Source organism: Terrapene carolina, unplaced genomic scaffold, assembly GCF_002925995.2.
Source record: "Terrapene carolina triunguis isolate 2854851 unplaced genomic scaffold, T_m_triunguis-2.0 Scaffold58, whole genome shotgun sequence".
In the NCBI taxonomy this organism is placed as follows: Eukaryota; Metazoa; Chordata; order Testudines; family Emydidae; genus Terrapene; species Terrapene triunguis.
Window position 1 is genome coordinate 68,043,913 of NW_020664409.1, and position 23,123 is coordinate 68,067,035.

The following is a 23,123-nucleotide window of genomic DNA, read 5'->3' on the forward strand; positions in this document are numbered from 1 at the left end:
TGGGCAGAATGCCGCCTCGAACAGTCTGCTGCCCCAAGCACCAGCTTGCTCAGTTGGTGCCTGGAGCCGGCGCTGCTTGGGTCATAGTAAAACAGAAGAAAAAAGGTACTTATCTTTAGCAAGGACATAAACTGGATTATCTAAAAAAATTAGAGTTTATGAACTTGAAATAGGGGAAAATATCATTGGAGTATTAATCCACGAGATGTTAGATAATCTGTAGGACTGTATTAAAGTCCCTGACTACATTTTGTGGTGACAGATATTAGAAGTGACAGCTCTGAAGTTGTTATAATCCTGTCTGATAGAAAGATTGTCTAATTACAGTAATAGCAGGCTAGTTACAAAAACTAAAGTAGATTCAGTCACAAAACTGTTAATCTGAATGAACACACATACACATACCAATAGAAGTTTAGCTAACAACTTCACCATCTAGGGCAGAAACTTACCAGGAATCCTAAAACTATTCAATTCAAGAATGTTTTCTTAACGTTTTTTGTACATTTTTGAGACTGAGTATTTTAGCATTGGATAGAGTAGCAATGAGAACAAGTGAGAGTTCCTTCATTCTGAGTTGCAACTCTTCTGCTGTTGAAATCTAGGTCGTTCCCAAGGAGATATGGTCAACTGGCAAAGTGTGGTAAATATGCAATACTGGTACAAAGTTCAACAGAACTGAAATATGTAAAATGAAAACAGTTACCAATGAAAGTCAATATCATTGCATAAATACTTTCATTTCTTCAAAAGCAACGTTTTGTGTATAGCAGATGCACCATATTTCTGAAACACTTGTAAATAAATACAACTATGCAGATGTTTGTAAAAATTTATTTTTTAAATGCTAAATTTCCACTATAAAAAACAAACTCTAGTACTGCTCTGAGATTAGATATGATGATCTCCTACACAGACTGTAGCATTCAGTGCTAGTTCCATAGGTATTTTTCCATCTGATATCAAGGCAGCGTGAGTTCCAATCTGTTTTCCTCCATAAAGACTTGTTTAAATATTTTAATTCATAAAATTAAGGAAGTGAAATAATGACATGAATGTTTTTATTTTTATTTTTTTAGTTTCAAAATTCATATTAATCCCATTGTGGGCTGTAGTGGGTTTATTTGTCTGATACGAACTATGGAAAACAAATTCCTATTTTAGTTCACTGCCATTCACTCCTAAGAAAGACTTATGGCTAGTCTACACTGGCACGCAGCAGCGCTTTAACAGGCTTGTGTGGCTGCGTCAGAGCTCTGGGAGAGAGCGCTCTAAAAAAACCCATCTCTACGAGGGGTGTAGCTATGAGCACTGGAAGCGCGGCTCCCAGTGCTGGTGCACTGTTTACACTGGCGCTTTACAGCGCTGAAACTTGCTGCACTCAGGGGTGTTTTTTCACACCCCTGAGCGAGAAAGTTGCAGTGCTGTAAAGCGCCAGTGTAGACAAGCCCTTAGAAAATCTGATCGGCCACTGACTTGCACATTGTGTAGTGCTTTATCCATGTGCAAAGTGAGTGTAAAATACCACCCTTCTGAAATGTTAGCATTTTTACATTCACTTTGCACAGGTGTAAATGATTATGGCCAATCAGGCCTTTGAAGAGTAGTTCTGCTCGGAAGGGTGACTAAAATGGCATTTCAGGTCAGGGCCGGCTCCAGGCACCAGCCCACCAAGCTGGTGCTTGGGGCGGCACCTGGAGGGGGGCGGCGCGGCGCTCCGGCCCCCGGGGAGAGCGGGGCCACGGCCGGGCTCGGCGCCCTCCCCCCGGCGCTCTGGCCGCCCTCCCCCCCCGGCGCCCTTCCCCCCGGCCGCCGGGGGGGGGGGGGCGAGCCCCGGCGAGGGCTCGGCTCGCCCCCTGGCGGCCAGAGCTCAGGGGGCAGGGCAGCGAGCCCCGGAAGGGGCTCGCCGCTCTCCCCCCTGCCCGCCGGGGCGGGGGGAGGGCGCCGAGCCCCTTCCGGGGCTCGCCGCCCTGCCCCCTGAGCTCTGGCCGCCAGGAGGAGAGCCGAGCTCTGGCCGGGGCTCGCCGCCCTCACCCCGGCCGCCGGGGGGAGAGAGGAGCCCCCACCGGGGCTTGCTGCCCTCCCCCTGGGGCTCCGGTGTAACACCAGCCACCCTCCCCCACCCCGCGCCCTCCCCCCGGCCGCCGGGGGGAGAGAGGAGCCCCCGCCGGGGCTCGCCGCCCTCCTCCCAGGGCTCCGGCCGCCGCCCCCTGGGGCGGCAAAAAAGCCAGAGCCGGCCCTGTTTCAGGTCAGCGCAGCTTTAATTGAGAAGCGTATCTGGCCTGCAGTATCTTTGTTGCTGGTGTTATATGGAGAAAAAGAAACCCTTGTTTAGTCTGCAAGGCAAAAGATTATAAATTGATGAGATTTGATATGGAACCACATTTACAGACTAACTTTTCAAAATAGAGTAACATTTTACTTGAAACTTTCTAGACTTATGAATTTAAAAGATTAACTCGTTTAAATATTTAAAATGTTGTAAATACAGTCTGTGTAATTTAAATATTTTTTAAAAAAATCTTTTAGTTAAGAGTAAACCTTGTCACAAATACCACAAGTGAAATGGCTGCTGTAAGGTTTGTTTTCCAGAGTAATATTTTGAAATTTTTAAAAATAATACTAAGAAAACAGATGAAGTTTTAGGAGGTATCTTGGTTTGACTAGGTACGGGGTAGAGGATATATATAGGTACAGAGAATGGATCTGGAAAGCTGAATATACTGATTGGTTTTTCATGAGGTTGCTGAGTCGAAGACTTTTTGCTGGCTTCTTTTATGTCTCACCTGATGGTTTTTGTGGGTTATTTTGGGGAAAGGAGTTGTTAGAAACATTTGTATAGGACATGGGAGTTCTTCCTACTTAAAAGGCTGGACCTTAGCTTAGGGCTGGTCTACATGGGAAAATTAAATCAACCCAGCTACATTGCTCAGCTGTATGAAAAATCCATACCCCTGAGCAATGTACTTAAACTGACCCAAGTCCCTGGGTAAACAATGCTAGTTTGACGGAAGAATTCTTCCATCGATCTAGCTACTGCCTCTTGGGGATGTGCCACTGAAGCGTTCCTAGTGTAGAAAAGCCCTTAAAGTACACAGTAGTTTAGAGAAGTCGACCAAGACATACCTGTGTGGAATATAATTAATTTACCTTCCTCCTCTTATATCATGAATACCATATCCTCCAATGATCATATAAACTCAGCTGAAGAAAGATATTTTTGTACTTAAGAAGGAATTCCACCAGCTCAAGAATGATCATGTTGTAGGTAGTATCACCATTTGGTGAACCCTCAGAATTTTGTCTTTTGGCTGTGTTTTGAGGAGCCCTGATGAATGTCATGGGAAATTGGTGGTATCCAACCTGGGCAACCTGACATTCAAATCAACGCAGTATATCCTGAAATCTGGGTCAGAAAAGGGTGATTAGGATTACTTAAATTCAATTCTGGGATGGTCTTTGAGGCCTCCATGGACTTGAAGAGAAAGAGGTGAAAGGCATATTCCTAAAGATCCAGCCTGTGGAGGTCCATGTTTTCCAGGCCTGTGGGTGCTGAGAACAGGAATAAAATTTGGTTTGCTGTTGGACTAAGTTACAAACAGTTACTAAGTTTCTTATGGAACGAATCATCTTGGGTGCAATCTGAAGACTTGCTGGTTTAGCCCCCGTTCTCCCACATTGAGCTGGCAGTGTTTGAGTGAGTTGGCCTGACCGTTTGTCTCACGGTGGATGCATGTGACTCTGAGGGACAGACATGCAAAAGAATATTTCTGTCCTCCATTCAGGCTTTTGCTCCCTTCCCCCCCCCCCACCTTGATATGAGATAAACCACAGGTGATTCTTTCGAGTGGTGTCCCTACGGGTGCTCCACTGGGTGCGGTAGCTCCCCTGCACCTGGGGTTGGAGATCCCAGTGCCTGTTGTGTTGCACATGTGCTCCTCCCTGTCTCATGCTGTGGGCGGTGGCTATATAGTGTTGTGTGGTCCAACCACCCTCAGTTCCTTCTCAACCACTCTTGGTCTGGGTTGGAATCCCTTGTAGAGCCCTTCATACGCCTGTAGAGCCTTTAGTAATATTAGTACTTCTGTGGCAAGTTTTTAGTTAGTGTCTGTTTCCTTTATTTTTTTCTTCCCTTTACCCCTTTAAAAATGTTTTTTTCCTTTACTCTTTCCTCCGTTACTTTTTAGTTTAGCGTAGGTTTACTTTATCTAAGCCCTTCCCTACTCAGGGTTATGCTCAGATCCTCCGGGTTTAAGAGCTGCCTCTCCTGTTGTGAGGCCATCCTCATGAGCAACAGCCACTGACGGTGCATATGCTGTTTGGGTGAGGGGCTCATATCACAGAAGTGCACTCACTGCCTCAAATTGAAGACATGGGTTAGAAAGGATCATGAATTGAGAATAAAACTTTTACTAATGGAGAACTCATTGTGACCAGCCTCAGATCCTGACCCCGATACCTCTCCTCTGCAGCGGTCACCATCAGCACTGTCATCTGCCGACCCCAACTGGTCGTGCACCATGAAGAGAAAATCTACACTCTTGTCAAGATGACAAGAAATGGGCACCGAGCTCACCCACCAAGTAGCCACCTCAAAAAAAGGGTATCCCCTGAGAGGTTGGTAGCCTCAACATCTTTTCGAGGGGGACTTAACTCCTTTGACCATCCGGGTTCTGAGGCTCATGGTTATACGCTTCAGTTTATTTCTGTTCCCCCTCCCAGTCCCTTTTCAGGGACCCCTCTCACGAGAGCCTGCTCACTCAGGAGGTGCAGGGCCTTCTGGAGGTGGGAGCTGTGGATGAAGTCCTCCTAAATTTCAGGGGCAAGGGGTTTTACTCCTGTTATTTTTTTTTTAATCCCGAAGGCCAAGGACCCATCCTGGACCTGCAAGACCTCAACAGATATCTCAGGAAGTTGAAGTTTTGCATGGTCTCCCTGGCCTCCATCATCCCTTCCCTGGATCCAGGAGACTGATCTGGCACCGTCGGTTTAAAGGATGCTTGCTTCCATGTATCTATATTCCATGAACACAAACATTTCATGTGCTTTATGGTGGAGACCACCCACTACCAGTTTGCGATGCTCCCTTTTGGCCTAGCAACCGTCACAAGGGTGTTTACCAAGTGCATGTCGGTAATGGCAGCTTACTTCAGACGTCGTGGTATCAAGATTTACCTATACCTCGACAATTGGCTCATCAAAGGACCCAAGTCCAGCGCAGTGTCACTGTGCTGCAAACCATATGCCATGCCCTGGGCCTGTTGATAGACTTTAACGTTGATTTTTGCTTGTTTATCAGTTGGACTGGGATTATCAGAGTGGTACTCGACTCTACCCGAGCCAGGGCATTTCTACCACCTGATAGGTTGAAGACAATGTCAAATCTCATTGCCAGCATCTCAACACACCGCTCACCATGGCCCGGGTCTACCTCAGATTATTGGGTCACATGGCAGCGTGCACATATGTCGTCCGCCATGCGACGGCTCAGGCTGCGGCCCCTTCAGCTGTGTCTGTTTCCCGTCCAGGGCAGCAAAATGGCAGATGAAATTAAATGTTGATAAATACAAAGTAATGCACATTGGAAAACATAATTCCAACTATACATATAAAATGATGGGGTCTAAATTAGCTGTTACCTCTGAAGAAAGAGATCTTGGAGCTATTGTGGATAGTTCTCTGAAAACATCAACTCAATGTGCAGTGGCAGTCAAAAAAGTGAACAGAATGTTGGGAATCATTAGGAAAGGGATAGATAAGATAAGACAGAAAATATCATATTTCCTCTATATAAATCCATGGTACGCCCATATTTTATATACTGTGTGCGGATGTGGTCACCCCATCTCAAAAAAGATATATTGGAAAAGGTTCAGAAAAGGGCTTAGGGGTATGGAACGGCTTAATAGGGGGGAGAGATTAAGAGGAGAGATTAATAAAACTGGGACTTTTCAGCTTGGAAAAGAAATGACTAAGGGGGATCTGATTGAGGTCTATAAAATCATGAATGGTGTGGAAAAAGTAAATAAGAAAGTGTTGTTTATTCCTTCTCCTAACAGAAGAACTAGGGGTCACCAAATGAAATTAATAGTCAGCAGGTTTAAAACAAACAAAAGGAAGTATTTCTTCACACAACACACAGTCAACCTGTGGAACTCCTTGCCAGAGGATGTTGTGAAGGCCAAGACTATAATGGGGTTCAAGAAAGAACTAGATAAATTAATGGAGGATAGGTCCATCAATGGCTATTAGCCCGGATGGGCAGGGATGGTGTTCCTGGCCTGTGTTTGCCAGAAGCTGGGAATACACGACAGGGAATGGATCACTTGATAATTACCTGTTCTGTTCATTCCCTGTGGGGCACCTGGCATTGACCACTGTCAGAAGACAGGATACTGGGCTAGATGGACCTTTGGTCTGACCCAGTATGACCATTCTTATATCTTATGTCTTATGAAGTGAATGGTTGTTTTTAACTGCAGCGTATAGGAAATGTTGATGAAAATGAATGTATGGGAAATTGAAAAAAAGCCTCCTTAAGATGTATGGGGTATAAAAAATCTAGGTGGGTAACTTCTTGGATTCTTGCTCCAAATTAGATTCTGAACCCTGCTGCTTGTTGCCATTAGAAGCGTGATGCTTTCTCCCTGGAGCAGGCAAGAGAGTCAGAAGCAGATTTTGCATGACAAAAATTAAAGCGGGAGTCTTTCCTTGAGTCTGAATCCAAAAATAGCCCACTGTAAGTTTATGCAGTGACAGAAATATTCCTGAATCAGTCAACATTCTCCACAGACTCTCCTCCCCCCACCTCCATTTCTATTTTATTTCCAGTGGCTGTTCCAAGAAAATATGAACAACCTGCCTGGAGACACAATAGCTAAAGAGCTCTTTCTTGTCAGAAGCCAATCTGTTAGAGAGAGGTCTCCCAAGTTGAAACAAAGTACCTGGGTCTAAGTGGTCAGCTGAGACCAGATGCTCCTCCTAATAGGATCAGCTTTGACCATTTGCAACAAAATTGAGAACCATATTGTTCTAGGTCAATGTGGAGATTTTAGGATAAAACCTTTTTCTTCCGAGCTGTACCAGCACTCTTGTTATCAGAAGACTTAGAGGAAAGGCATAAAGAATCCTCCTTCACCAGTAGCTAGAGAAGGCATCCCTTGCTCATATGATCTGTTCTCAGAGCCATAAACAAAAGACCAACAGATCCCTTTGTATGTTGCTGGTGAACTAGGCTAGTGGTCACTACTGGAGAAATGTGATCTATGCCTCACTGATCTAAAGATAGGCACTCATGAAAATATATCATAAATTGGCCAAGTCTTTCTGTTGTTGTTCTTTCTGTCCAGGTACATGGTAAGTAGAAATGTCATGTTGGACAGACGATTCCAGACAGAAAAGGCAGTATCTGGAGCCATCCTGCTTGTTTAAAGAAAACATGGTAGCCTGATGTCTGTCTGAACCACAGTCACTCTTCGGGATGTTAGGGCCCTGAAAGTTTTTGATACGCATAGCACTGCCAGGGAATGGTAATCTGAATTGGGCTAGTTACAAGGATATAGGAAACTTCCTTGGCATGTGCACTGGATTATGTACAGCCGATTCTGGAGAAATCAAATTTGAATCCTTCATTGTTACAGGATGACTGGCCCCTTTAAGTAAAGCAGGTCTACCATCCCTGTGCCAGAACAGGGGCTCCAAGTTTGGCCAGTTAAATGGGTGGGGCAACACCTGGGGCTATAAAGGATGAGGGAGAATTAGAGAGGGGAGAGGTCCCTGAAGAAATCTGTAGGAGGTCTCAGGCTGGAGGGGGTGAAAGCAAGAAAATAGCAGAGTTAATTGCCTGCTGATTTTCCAGATAGAGCTGAGGGCCAGAGTGGGCTGAAGGCAGGAGCAGCAAAGGAGCTTACTCACTGATATCTCCATGCTGGAGAGCTGGAACCAGAGGAACATAAGGCTGAGGGCCAGGGAACAGTAGTAGGGCCTACCTGCTGGCCAGTCTGAGATGAGAAGTTAGTGGAACAGGGAGAGTAATGAATATTCCTGTGATGAGAATGAATTTTCAGCAGAGAGGCGGGATGGGGTTATGGCTGGGAAGAGTGGGGTTGCACTCCAGCAGGAAGAGCTGGGGTACCTGTTCTGGGAGAAGGATGGGAGAGGATCAAAGAAAAGACCAGGTGTAGTGAAAGATGCTGGAGTGTGGTATGTTACATCAATGGATTAGATGTCATGGATTTTTAAGGACTATATCCATGGAGGTTATAAATGGACTGTTTTGGGGGACTTTTGTTACTTAATGTTTGCTCTACATTTTTAGTAATAAACCAGCCCCCCAAGGAGGAGTGTTGTTGAGGGAATAAAGCTTTTTTGTGGAGTCGTTAGGAGCTCGGCGGGTGGGGGGGGGGATAAGTAGGACAGCATCACACTGGGCATTAGGGTGCCTGGGCATTAGGGTGCCCAGTAATGAGGTGGCATTTGGAGATGAGAGGGAATTGTTCTCTTATAAAATATTGGACATGTCCAGTGTCATTAGAAGTTGGATGGAAGAAATTTAAAAGTTCATCACTGTCCTGTGCATTGTCCCCTGGATTGTTATGTCAGAGACCACAGGATGAAAATGACCCATGTGTGATGTGAAAGTCCATGTATTGCTTCCACTGGGTTTCAGTCCAAGGTTGTCTCATGTAGAGATGTATTATGAATACAGCTGTGGCCATAGGCCCAAGATTCCTATTCAGTCCAGGAGAAATATTTAACTGAGACCCCTGGTTACCCCTGGCTGCTGAGAAGGGAGAGTATGTTGAGATTTGAATCAGGATGCTGTTCCTGGACCTTATTTAGAGGCTTAGCTACTATGAAGAGGGCATTGGGGAAAGGGACCTGTCTCAGTGTCCTGGCTTCTGTTAGGATGTGGGGTAGGAGGAGGAAAAAGGAGTAGTAAAAACAACTTTACTCAGTCCCCATCCTCCTCTGTTATCAGTCAAAGCAATAAGCAGCAGGGCCATTCGGACGGTACTGTCTGCAGACTCAGGAAAACGCTATTTTGTTGTATATTGTCTGCATCTATAAAGGCTAGATACTTTAAATTTAAAAGTTTGCACAAATTGATATTTAGGCCCACTTCACCAGCTGAATTCCCACTTACAAGTTGATTCTTCAAGCCATGAATTTCACGACTGATTTTCTGGCTCTCCTGCTAGTAGTTATCTTTTATTACCCCTTTAGATCTGAAAATTTACTTCTAAATCCTCCAGACTTTTTTTGTGTGGTGTTGATTCCTGGACACCTGTATTCAAGATTATTTTAAATATAATTACCATTTTTATTATTGGTAATTCTCATAGCTAAGGTTCCCCATGTGTTTCTGTTAAGAAGGGACATTTTCGATTGCTTATAAATTTCCCAGTTTTATCTTTGCAGTTGACAATTGGTATGATTACTTTGGAGTCAAAGTATGATATATTTTTTTTTTCCTTCATAAAATGTCATCAAATAGTTGATCCATTATTTTCTAGCATGGAAGGAGTGAAAAAAGTGCAGTTTTTCTGGTGTGCGCGTGTGCGTGGGTGTGTGCGCGCACGTGTGTGTGTGTGTGTGTGTGTGTGTGTGTGTGAGAGAGTGAAGACTTAGCACCTTAGGTGGAGACAGAAAAGTGGCAGCAACTTAGAACCTTACTTGATTTAATTTAATGAAATACGTTTTTTACAACTTCATGGCATGTACACTGACTTATATCTGATAAAATTATCTGTGTTTTATAAGTAATGCACATGCATTCAAATATAAACTGAGATGATGTGCACAGATACATAATGATGAAGAGTAGGGCTCAGAAGGAGTTCTGGCTCTTTGCATGGTATAGATGAAGGTGGATATGGCTTCTTTACATACAGCAGGTGAGCATACATTTGGAGGAAGCAGAGCCTTTCACAACACATCATAGAACAATTGCGGTATATGAGGCAGGTGCACAGTGGGTTTAAAATGTTTTTTATGTAAATTCATTTTTCGTTTTAAAAGTAAACCTGTTTAATTTTACATTGGAAAATTATTTACTATAACAAGATACGCTGAGGCCTAAACTAACTATAATATATGCAAATAATTTAAATTTAAAAAAAAAGGCATCAATAACTCCTTCCATCAAATTTGAATGAGTTAAAAGGTACAGCTTTTTTAATTATATAGACAAGAGGTGTGGGGACATTTAATGTGAGATCAATTCAAGCTTTATAAATGTCACAATATATTGTACTAGCTACATTGTTTTCAGTCTTATAGTGGAAAATTTAGTGTCCATGGACTAAAAAGCACTTGCCTATTTTTAAACTTTTAAAATAACTTCATGCTTTTTACATTTTTGATATAAGCTTTTCAGTATGTGTAGATCATATCTGCCCCACAAGTAGTCTGCAGGCATTTAATTTGGTATGTCAGACTTAATTGTGTATACAAAATTGCTTGAGATTTGAGGGACAAAAATAGTGGTTAGGTGTTTGAAATAGTAATTTCACTCGTTCTCTCTCCCACTCCCCCAGCCTCCCAATGTCTGCAGTATCTGTATTTCCAAAGTCCAATGTATTCTTTGCTACAGAATTGTGTCCAGAATCTTGGCATTCATTTTTTAAAAAAGTCTAATCCTTATGGTTGCAAAGATAACCTTGAAAATGTGAACTCTGTGTAACTGAGCGGGGGAGGGATAGCTCAGTGGTTCGAGCATTGGCCTGCTAAACCCAGGGTTGTGAGTTCAATCCTTGAGGGAGCCATTTGGGGATTTAGTTGGGGATTGGTCCTTCTCTGAGCAGGGGGTTGGACTAGATGACCTCCTGAGGTCCCTTCCAACCCAAATAATCTATGATTCTATGATACCCATTTGAGTCTGTAAACAGCCTGAAACAATAGTTCTGAGAAGGGTGAATTGCCTAGGTCACCTCACATGCTTTATGGACTCCATGATTCTGCAGCAATGGTATATTTGGTATTTTTCCCAAGATAACACAGAATTCAGCATTTTTCTTGCACACTTCATTATTTCATTGCAGCAGTGTGCCCAGCACTTTGTTTTATTTAGGTGCCTGGAGCTGCTGCATACTCTGGACCTTTCTCCACAAGGGGAAATTAATTGAATTGCAGTGAATTCTCTCTTCACTGTTCTGTAGAATAAGGCAAAGGTATGTGCAGAGAGAGTAAGTGCTAGAGTACTGTTTGCAGTCAGGGAGGAGTAGGAACCAGAAGTGCTGGGCAGGTAGGCTGCCTAGGGAATAGAGCAGCAGCTGAGGCTTGAGGCTTGCTTCCCTGGCATGTACGAAGTGGGAGATGGAGATACTAAACTGAAGTGCCAAGTTAAAGTCATAACTTCTGATCCACGCTGAGTTGGGTCATCTGGAGAATGCAGAGGACAAAATACTTAATCAGAAATAGTTGCTGAAAGCCTTTATTGACAAATTGTATGTAAATTAATATTTAAAACTGATCCATAGTATTGTGTGTTTGGGGGTGGGATGGCTAGAATGAAGAGTATTTCATGGAACTACAATAAATTAACAGTGCTGGAGAATTTAGGAGTTCTTACCATAGAATATAGAGTTGCTTGCCACAGAATTTGATCTCTGTCCTGCAGACTTCACAGGACCCTGTATATATCTTGTCTCTTTGCTCCTATGTAAATGTCTTACATGTTGTTGTCGTTGTCATACCTGTTCAGGTTACAAACATAAATTAATTACATATGCACATATCCAAGTTTTGACAGTTACATTTTAAATTATATATTTTTGTGACTAAACCCTAGGGCATGGAGTCAGAGCTGTGGTCTTTTTCTGGCTCGTCTGCAGACAAGTTATTTATCTTATTTTCAGACACTACTGTAACATCTCATCAGAGAGTAGGACCTCATTGTTGTAGGAACTGAACAAACAGGAAGAGACAGTCCCTGCACCGAAGTACTTAACATCTAAATAGAAAGAAACAACCTAATTTGTTTCAACCTAACTTCATTCTTTAAAAGGTCAACTGGCCTAGTGGATTGGGGGAAAAAGTAGACATGTATCTTGACTTCAGAAAGGCTTTTGACATGGTCCTGCATGACATTCTCAAACGAGGGAATCTTAGTCTAGTTCAAACTATTGTAAGGTGGGTGCATAACTGGTGAACGAACATACTCAGAATAATTATTAAGAGTTAGCTGTCAAACTGGGCACATATATCAAGTGGAGTCCAGCAGGGACTACATATTTTCATTAATTACTTGGATGATGGAGTGGAGAGTATGCTTATAACATTTGCAGATACCAGGTTGAGGGGTTGCAAGCACTTTAAGGACAGAATTAGAATTTACAATGATCCTGATAAACTGAATAATTGGTATGAAATCAATATGGTGACATTCAGTAAAGACACCTGCAAAGTAGGAAAAGATGGAAAAATCACAAACACTGTGGGAAATGACTGGGCAGTAGTACTGCAGAAAAGGATCTTGGAAATTACTATAATGGATCACAAATTGAAACAGCACAGCGGGGTGCTGTTGTGAAAATAGCAAGTGTCATTCTGGGATGTATTAACAAGATAGTTGTATGTAAGACATGGGATGTAATTGTTCCATTCTACTCAGCACTGGTGAATCCTCAGCTGGAGTAATGTGTCCAGTTTTGGATACCACACTTAAAGATGTGGACAGATTAGTCAGAGTCCAGAGGAGAGTAACAAAAATGGTAAGAGGTTTAGAAAACTTAACCTCTGAGGAAAGGTTGAAAGAATTGGGCATGTTTCAGCTACAGAAAAGAAGGTTGAGTGGGGGTATGATAAGTCTTCAAATACGTAAAAGGTTGGTATAAAGAGGACAGTGATGAGTTGTTCTCCATGTCCACTGAGGGTTGGACAAGAAGTAATCGGCTTGGTTTGCCACAGGGAAACTTTAGGATAGAAAGTATTTCCTAATATCGAACTTTAAGGATAGATAAGCATTGCAACAAGTTACTTAGCCCAGGTCTACACTGGGCGGTGGGGATCGATCTAAGTTTCGCAACTTCAGCTACGTGAATAACGTAGCGTCGACGTACTTAGATCGACTTACCGCGGTTAGTTGACTGCTGCCGCTCCCCCATCAACTCTGCCTGCGCCTCTTGCGGCGCTGTACAGGAGTCAATGGGAGACTGCTTGGGGGTTGATTTATCACGTCTAGACTAGACACGATAAATCGATTCCCTGCTGGATCGATGGCTGCCCGCCAATCCGGCGGGTAGTGTAGACATACCCTTGGAGGCTGTGAAATCCCTGTAATTGGAGGTTTTTAATAACACGTTGGATAAACACCTGGCAGGGATGTTTTAGGTGTAGTTAATCCTGCCTTATCTTGGGCAGGATTAGATGACCTCTTTGCAGTCCCTTCCAGCCCTGTGTTTTTCTATTATTCTGTGAGTGTTCTACTTCACTTTCTCCATCTATAAAATGGAGGTAATACTTCCCTAATTCAGATGGGTATTCTGAAGCTACTTCATTTAACATTTGTAAAGTGCTTTGAGGTCCTTAACTAGAAGGCACAATAGAAATGTAAAACCATTACTTTAATTTGGTTATAAAATAATATATCCTGTTTGCTATATCTCCGTGACAGAAAGAAACTCACTGTTTTAGTTTCTCAGTTTATTTTAGTTTATACTTGTGGACAACATGTGAAGTTGGATTTTTTAAGTAAACTAAATGGGTATGTGTATAGACATATTAATCTTTTTCTTTTTTTATAGGCTAAAGCTTTAGCTTCTGACATGGCCACAGCCTCACCAAGATCTGATACCAGTAACAACCATAATGGAAGATTACAGATGCAAGTAACTAGTAAGTAATAATCTGTGTATTACATATATTAATATGTGGCCATTAGTCCAGAAAGTATTCTTTTTCATGGTAAACAATCCTTTGTAGCATAAAAACTGTGTAACCTTTATTGATATAGACTGAGTTTGAGGACAGTATCAGAAAATATTATCCCATGTCACTCAAACTTATTTACTTATTACTAATGTATAAATACCTTGGAAATAATACAAATTAGTTTCACAAGACATTTAAAAGGAAAATCGAGGATAAAAAGAAAAGCATAAAGTATTGTAGTATAAATCAGGATATTTTGATTATTTTTAGCAGGGTTTGTTTACACACTTGTAATGTTCAAAGTGTGCTGTCTTTTTGTGCGGTCAGCAAAAATGAAATGATCATAGAATATCAGGGTTGGAAGGGACCTCAGGAGGACATCTAGTCCAACCCCCTGCTCAAAGCAGGACCTAATCCCAACTAAATCATCCCAGCCAGGGCTTTGTCAAGCCTGACCTTAAAAACCTCTAAGGAAGGAGATTCCACCACCTCCCTAGGTAACCCATTCCAGTGCTTCACCACCCTCCTAGTGAAAAAGTTTTTCCTAATATCCAACCTAAACCTCCCCCACTGCAACTTGAGACCATTACTGCTTGTTCTGTGATCTGGTACCACTGAGAACAGTCTAGATCCATCCTCTTTGGAACCCCCTTTCAGGTAGTTGAAAGCAGCTATCAAATCCCCCCTCATTCTTTTCTTCTGCAGACTAAACAATCCCAGTTCCCTCAGCCTCTCCTCATAAGTCATGTGCTCCAGCCCCCTAATCATTTTTGTTGCCCTCCGCTGGACTCTTTCCAATTTTTCCACATCCTTCGTGTAGCGTGGGGCCCAAAACGACACAGTACTCCAGGTGAGGCCTCACCAATGTCGAATAGAGGGGAATGATCACGTCCCTTGATCTGCTAGCAATGCCCCTACTTATACAGCCCCAAATGCCATTAGCCTTCTTGGCAACAAGGGCACACTGTTGACTCATATCCAGCTTCTCGGCCACTGTAACCCCTAGGTCCTTTTCTGCAGAACAGCTTCCTAGCCATTCGGTCCCCAGTCTGTAACAGTGAATGGGATTCTTCTGTCCTAAGTGCAGGACTCTGCACTTGTCCTTGTTGAACCTCATCAGGTTTCTTTTGGCCCAATCCTCTAATTTGTCTAGGTCCTTCTGTATCCTATACCTACCCTCCAGCGTGTCCACTCCTCCCAGTTTAGTGTCATCTGCAAACTTGCTGAGAGTGCAGTCCATGCCATCCTCCAGACCATTAATGAAGATATTGAACAAAACTGGCCCCAGGACCGACCCTTGGGGCACTCCATTTGATAACGGCTGCCAACTAGACATGGAGCCATTGATCACTACCCGTTGAGCCCGACAATCTAGCCAGCTTTCTATCCACCTTATAGTCCATTCATCCAGCCCATACTTCTTTAACTTGGCTGCAAGAATACTGTGGGAGACCGTATCAAAAGCTTTGCTAAAGTCAAGGAATAACACATCCACTGCTTTCCCCTCATCCACAAACCCAGTTATCTCCTCATAGAAGGCAATTAAGTTAGTCAGGCATGACTTGCCCTTGGTGAATCCATGCTGACTGTTCCTGATCACTTTCCTCTCCTCTAAGTGCTTCAGAATTGATTCCTTGAGGACCTGCTCCATGATTTTTCCAGGGACTGAGGTGAGGCTGACTGGCCTGTAGTTCCCCGGATCCTCCTCCTTCCCTTTTTTAAAGATGGGGACTACATTAGCCTTTTTCAAGTCATCCGGGACCTCTCCCGATCGCCATGAGTTTTCAAAGATAATGGCCAATGGCTCTGCAGTCACATCCGCCAACTTCTTTAGTACCCTCGGCTGCAGCGCATCCGGCCCCATGGACTTGTGCTCGTCCAGTTTTTCTAAATAGTCCCAAACCACTTCTTTCTCCACAGAGGGCTGGTCACCTCCTCCCTATACTGTGTTGCCCAGTGCAGCAATCTGGGAGCTGACCTTGTTTGTGAAGACAAAGGCAAAAAAAGCAGTGAATACATTAGCTTTTTTCACATCCTCTGTCACTAGGTTGCCTCCCTCATTCAGTAAGGGTCCCACACTTTCCTTGACTTTCTTCTTGTTGCTAACATACCTGAAGAAACCCTTCTTGTTACTCTTAACATCTCTTGCTAGCTGCAACTCCAAGTGTGATTTGCACTTCCTGATTTCACTCCTGCATGCCTGAGCAATATTTTTATACTCCTCCCTGGTCATTTGTCCAATCTTCCACTTCTTGTAAGCTTCTTTTTTGCGTTTAAGATCAGCAAGGATTTCACTGTTAAGCCAAGCTAGTCACCTGCCATATTTACTATTCTTTCTACACATCAGGATGGTTTTTTCTGCCACCTCAATAAGGATTCTTTAAAATACGGTCAGCTCTCCTGGACTCCTTTCCCCTCATGTTATTCTCCCAGGGGATCCTGCCCATCAGTTCCCTGAGGGAGTCAAAGTCGGCTTTTCTGAAGTCCAGGGTCCATATTCTGTTGCTGTCCTTTCTTCCTTGTGTCCTGATCCTGAACTCAACCATCTCATGGTCACTGCCTCCCAGGTTCCCGTCCACTTTTGCTTCCCCTACTAATTCTTCCCGGTTTGTGAGCAGCAGGTCTAGAAGAGCTCTGCCCCTAGTTGGTTCCTCCAGCACTTGCACCAGGAAATTGTCCCCTACACTTTCCAAAAACTTCCTGGATTGTCTGTGCACCACTGTATTGCTCTCCCAGCAGATATCAGGGTGATTAAAGTCTCCCATGAGAACCAGTGCCTGTGATCTAGTAACTTCTGCTAGTTGCCAGAAGAAAGCCTCGTCCACCTCATCCCCCTGGTCTGGTGGTCTATAGCAGACTCTCACCACGACATCACCCTTGTTGCTTACACTTCTCAACTTAATTCAGAGAGACTCAGGTTTTTCTGCAGTTTCATACCGGAGCTCTGAGCAGTCATACTCCTCTCTTACATCCCATGCAACTCCCCCACCTTTTCTGCCCTGCCTGTCCTTCCTGAACAGTTTATGATATAGAGACTTGCAATTTTGTTGTTTCCTGAGAGAGTGCTTTTTATATGGATTAGCTGTTTTTTCTGAGGTGGGTGAATAGCTATTGTTTGGCTTGTCTTCCTTTATTTTTTTGTTCATGTGAAGCATAATTTTACGCTCATTCCAGGTTTGTGGCCACTCAAAGAAACAATGTGCCATATTTCTGATCCACGCTTAACTAGTTTTAATGGTTTAGGTTTGCTTTAGAAGGGAATGCTTTATGCACATTTTAGAATGAATATTTTTGTGTTGAGTAGGCCTTGGGGAAGAGGCTATGGGGGGCATGGAGTTGGATTATTTGTATTGAGTTCGGAGTGGGGAGAGCAACTGTGGGGAGAAGTGTGGAGGAAGCTGGGTTGTATGCAGAATTATGGTGGGAGAAACTGCAGTGAGGAGGATGAGATGGTGATTATAGCATTGTGATATTTATTTGAAGGAAATTGAGGCATAACATAGCAAATAAAAAAAGCTTATTTTACAGGACTGAGGTGTGATCTACTCAGGACCGTAATTTAGTCTAATTTGAAAAGTTGCTAGCTTCTGAATTTGTGACATTGCTATAGAACATCATCTCACAAAACTAAGTGATTGAGCAACAAAATTGCAAATGAAATTTAATGTGGATAAATGTAAAGTAATGCACATTGGAAAAAATAACCCCAACTATACATACAATATGATGGGGGCTAATTTAGCTACAACGAATCAGGAAAAAGATCTTGGAGTCATCGTGGATAGTTCTCTGAAGATGTCCACGCAGTGTGCAGAGGCGGTCAAAAAGCAATCAGGATGTTAGGAATCATTAAAAAGGGGATAGAGAATAAAACGAAGAATATATTATTGCCCTTATATAAATCGATGGTACGCTCACATCTTGAATACTGCGTACAGATGTGGTCTCCTCATCTCAAAAAAGATATATTGGCACTAGAAAAGGTTCAGAGAAGAGCAACTAAAATGATTAGGGGTTTGGAGAGGGTCCCATATGAGGAGAGAGATTAAAGAGGCTAGGACTTTTCAGCTTGGAAAAGAGGAGACTAAGGGGAGATATGATAGAGGTATATAAAATTATGAGTGATGTGGAGAAAGTAGATAAGGAAAAGTTATTTACTTATTCCCATAATACAAGAACTAGGGGTCACCAAATGAAATTAATAGGCATCAGGTTTAAAACAAATAAAAGGAAGAAGTTCTTCACACAGCGCACAGTCAACTTGTGGAACTCCTTACCTGAGGAGGTTGAAGGCTAGGACTATAACAGTGTTTAAAAGAGAACTGGATACATTCATGAAGGTTAAGTCCATTAATGGCTGTTAGCCACGATGGGTAAGGAATGGTGTCCCTAGCCTCTGTTTGTCAGAGGGTGGAGATGAATGACAGGAGATTGATCACTTAATCATTTCCTGTTAGGTTCACTCCCTCTGGGGCACCTGGCATTGGCCACTGTCGGTAGACAGGATACTGGGCTAGATGGACCTTTGGTCTGACCCACTATGGCCGTTCTTATGTTATGTTCTCCAATTAATTTAATACATAGAGCATCAGATGAGTTGGAGATCTAAACTTTCTTCTTTGAGTGATTTTTTTCCATATAGATTCCATTCTTGGTGCATGAATTTACGATCAGAATATTTTGGCCACCAGTGTCTGTTGGAACTGTCTCTGTGTCCCAAGTGCCCTCATACTTCCCATGGTGAATAAAAATCAATCTTTTAAAAAAATTGATTTTTTAAAATTTAAATTAAATGCTTTTTTTTCTTTTAAAAAAATAAACCTCTTTTAAAATTAAATTTGAATTGACAACCTCTCTTAAGGCCTAAATTTGTAATCTCTTAAAATCATTTAAATTAAATAAAAATAATATTCAAACGGTACATGTTTGCTGACAAATTTTTAAAGAAATTCAAATCACTGAACTGGTGGAAGTCACTAAGGGATAAGCACCTGGAACCAGAAGAAGACACCCAGTTCTTCTTTGAGAAGTGTCTCTGTGGGTGCTTCACTTGAGGTGAATGTGTGTCCCTGTGCCTTTGATTGGAGAATTTCAGCCGCAGTGGTCGTCTGGGTTGTGCATATACTCTCCCCGTCTCATGCTGTTGTTGGCGCCTATCTAGGGCCATGTGACCAGACTCCCCTCAGTTCCTTCTCAATCATCCTCAGCCTGAGACCGAGCTCCCCACAGTATTAAAATTGATAGTTATCTTTAGGATTAGAATAGTCTTCAGTACGCTTGTTAGCTTTAGTTAGCCCTTTCTCCCCTTTTCCCTTTCCTTTCCTTCAAGTTTGAATACTCCTTAGGGCTGAACCGCTACAGTTTGGGCCATACCCAGTTCACCAGGCTTTAAGTGTTGTCTTTCCTGCCGGGAGGCGATCCTGGTCTCTGACGGACACTCTTAGTGCATCTGGTGCCTAGTTGAGAGACACATCTCACAAAAGTGCTCTCATTGCAGCAACTTAAAGGGTCGCGCCAGGAAGGACAGAGCCCTACGTCTTAAACTTATCCTGATGGAGAAGTCCCTGTGCCTGGCATCCGATCCCGGACAGCAGACCCTCTCTGGACAATGGTCTCCTAAGACTCCTTCTGAAAGGCAGTTTTCACCCTCCTCACAGAGGAAGGCTCACTCCCCCAAAAAGGCAGCAAGAAAAAGAGCATCAACCTCCCCTCTTAAAGAGCCACCGAAAAAGAAACTATCTCCGGCTCATTTTATATCCTCGGTACCGACCACACCACAGCTGAGTACATATGAGGCACCGGGATCCTCTGGTACCGCATGTACCGTGAAAGCCAGTGGCCCCAAGCAGGCAGACTCGGAGTGGAGAGGCAAACAGAAGCCTACCTCCTCTGTCATGGCACCGATGGAGCTGCCTAAAGATGCGGCACCAGTCCACTCTTCACAAGCTATGGTGCCACCTTCAGCTCTCATAGCGCAGAGTGTTCCTATGTCAGCCATCCCCTTTTATTTATACTACGTCAAAACATTTAGAAACAGCATTTCAAATTCAAATTTGGCCAATTTTTAACCCCCACACCACCACCCCCAAGATGGAAAACACTTGAAAACGGCCTGAATGAACCAAAATGCTGACAAATTTTGTTTTGGACTGACCTGAAACATCTGGGTAAATTTATTCCACCCCTGCCCCAAATTTTTCAATTTGATGAAAAATTTTGAAAAAATTTGTTTCAATTCAAATTGAAACCCCCCCCCCCCACTGGATTTTGTGGTTTAGTCCCTCAAGCACAAAAATCCATTATTTTCTCAGTTCTACTTACCACTATTAGTCTTCTGGTTAAAAGGAGAAATATCAAAATTATTCAGCCCCAAAATGTCTTAATAAGTAGGCTCATTGTACATGGTTCTCTAATTATGCAAATATTAGGCCTAGCAAACCCAAATATATCTCAACTTGTGATATTATGGTGTATATATTGTGCTTTCATGACATGGAAGGCTTTTAGCAATCAGACTGGATTCAAGATGCCTCTGAAAAAGTTTCTCACTGAAGCATCTCGAAGACAATGCCGATAAACTACTGAAAAGAGAACAGAACAACAATAAGAGTTAGGGGAAACCGAATTCAAATAGTGGGAGAGAATATGCTCCCTTCCCTCTCTCAGATTAGAAAGGAAAGGTCTTTACATAAAGGTTGGTATGGTGGGGCATTTCAGACCTTCATCACAGGAATCCTCTACTATAATAGAAGGACCTGGTAAAATTTAAAGATTATTCACTATGCTAGAAGAAGTTTAGAAAATACTATTTATGCTACTGATGGCAACAGAGTTCTGGTGACATATAAGAAGTTTCCTAAATAAGTAACTATAGTACTTGTGAGCATGCAGACTTTAAATTCCTGTATTTGGGGTGTTTACACATACTGTTGCCAAAATACAACCTTAGATTCCTAGAAAACAGATTTCGAGTAGGAAGTTTGAATATCTGATAGACGGACAGATCTAGGGGGGAAAAAAGGCAAAATATGTTGGTAATTATTCTAAAGAAAAAGTTTATTCCTGGCTGTGGATAAAAAATAATTCTCATTCTGGGAGTTCTACAAGTGCACAAAATTGCTGCCAAAAACTCATTAGGTATACTTGGATATAACCCAAGGATGGATATTAGGTGCCAAAACCAACCCTGCTTCAGATAGCTGAGGTTTTAGAAGTTATATTACAGAGCACAAAAATCATGCTAGTGGACATGCTTTTATACATGAGAGATCAGATTTTATCCCAACAGACTTGAAATTAAATGTCTTCTAAGAATTTTTTTTATAAATATCCAAATTGGTCTCCACCAATTTAAAGACAAACAAATTATAAAAATGAGTTTGCTAGTACTCAGGCAGAGGCTGCTATTGATCAGCTGAACCTTCTGTGAAAAAACTTCCACAGAACGAAGAGTTCTCTTGACTTACACATATGAGTTTGAAAAACAACTCAAACTTACTTCTGTTAATGCAGGAATTAGAATTCTTATCTATTTGTATGTTCTTCATATAAATCTTTCAGATTGCTCTGCTCTAGACTACAGACTATGCAAAAAGGATTATGGACAGCAGCATATGAAAAAGTCTGTGTTTAATGACCATCTGCAGTCACATGAAAATAAGATTGATTGATTGATTTTTCTGCTATTTAAATCCCAACCCCAAACCCTTAATGCCACAGAAATCACAATTCCATCAATAAAGCTGCATTAAGACAGAGATCCCAAGTTTAGACATGGGTCAGGCACAAGCCACTTTTGCAGCTCCTCTACATCCAGCTCTTTTTCTATGGTTGCTAGCAAGGAACCCTTGCTGGTCTTCCCTTCTTTTTTCAGGGCATTTTCAAGAGTATGTTACTGACACTCAAGCTATTTTGGCCCCACGGCCACTGGGAGCTGCGAGCGGCCATACCTGCGGACGCTCAGGTAAACAAAGCAACTCAGGGCTTTGGAGCAGAGCCCGGAGCTGGAGTGCAGAGCAGCTCTGGAGCAGTGGAGCTGCAGGTTTTTGCCTGAAGCTGGAGCGGAGCCAGAGCACAGATCCAAAGCCCTGCAAAGCGTGTCGCGGCCCGCCAGGGGCTTACCCTGAACAAGCCGCGAAGCAAGTTTGGGAACCCCTGCTCTAGAGGGATCTCTAGGGAATCAGCGACTTGTTTTAAACCTGTTGCCTATTAATTTAATTTGGTGACATCTGGTCCTGGTGACTTATTACTATCAAATATATCAATCTGTTCCAAAATCTCGTCTATTGCTACATCAATCTGGGACTGTTACTCAGATTTGTCACCTACAAAGAACGTCTCATATGTGGGAATCTCCCACCAGTCATCTACAATGAAGATTGATGTAAAGAATTCTGTGTTCTGTGTAATACAGGAGGTCAAATTAAATGATCACAATGGTCCCGTCTGGGATTGGAATCTATGAAAGGAGCCTACATTAAAGGAAAGCTTGTTAAAATTCCGATATAGTCGTAATATGCCAGTGTTGCAGTTCCCACTTTAAAATGGCAAAAAATACCTGCAAATGTGAAAGGGCTACCAAGGCTCTCTGTACAAGTAAAAATATAATTTTTACAGAATTTTCAGAAGAAAGTATCTTCCCTAGGTTTATTTTTCTAGTGATTCAAGTCTCACAGTTTGTAGGGTCAGGCTACATTTCCCTTTATGATATAAGCAAACATAGGAATAAGGGTAGAATTATCAAAGGAAACTAAAGGGATCAAGTGTACAACTCTCATTGAAATTCAGTTGAAGCTGGGTGCTTTAGCTCCCTTCAGACTCTTTGGAAAATCCCATCCTGAATATTCTGGTGGTAACTGAAACATGCTTCATAGAAATCTGGCGCGCTTCACGGTTCTGTGATCCAGGAGTATCTCATGACGGGCCTTCTCTTATTTCCCTTTCCATCAGCTCCAGTCCAACTGCCTCTCACCTATTCTAAGACAAGGACACACCATAGTGAGAGGGAGCAGAGGAGTGTTATACAGTCCAACAGCTAAAAGTCCTCAACCCTTTTAGCTGAGGGTAGGGGTGGTTTGGAGGACCAGCTGAGATACAGGTGGTGGAGGAGGAAGAGATCTGTAAAATACCTAAAATTTGTCTGCAGGTACATGTAACTGTCTGGAACCTATAAGCCTAGTGGACCCCAGGCCATCAGCTTATTTTTAAAATATTGTGTGTGGAAAATAACTTAAAACGTTGGCAGCTTTTGT

At 42.7% G+C, this 23,123-nt stretch overlaps 1 protein-coding gene across 1 annotated transcript in view; it reads left to right on the top strand.

Annotated features, from left to right (window-relative positions):
* Positions 1 to 23,123, top strand: part of WWP1 (WW domain containing E3 ubiquitin protein ligase 1) — a 142,124-nt gene that overhangs the window by 15,667 nt on the left and 103,334 nt on the right. Inside the window, exon 2 of the mRNA XM_024206087.2 lies at positions 13,746 to 13,836. Within this exon, the coding sequence (XP_024061855.2) occupies positions 13,767 to 13,836 (70 nt within the window). The 5' untranslated portion in view covers positions 13,746 to 13,766. The remainder of the gene's footprint in view (positions 1 to 13,745; positions 13,837 to 23,123) is intronic.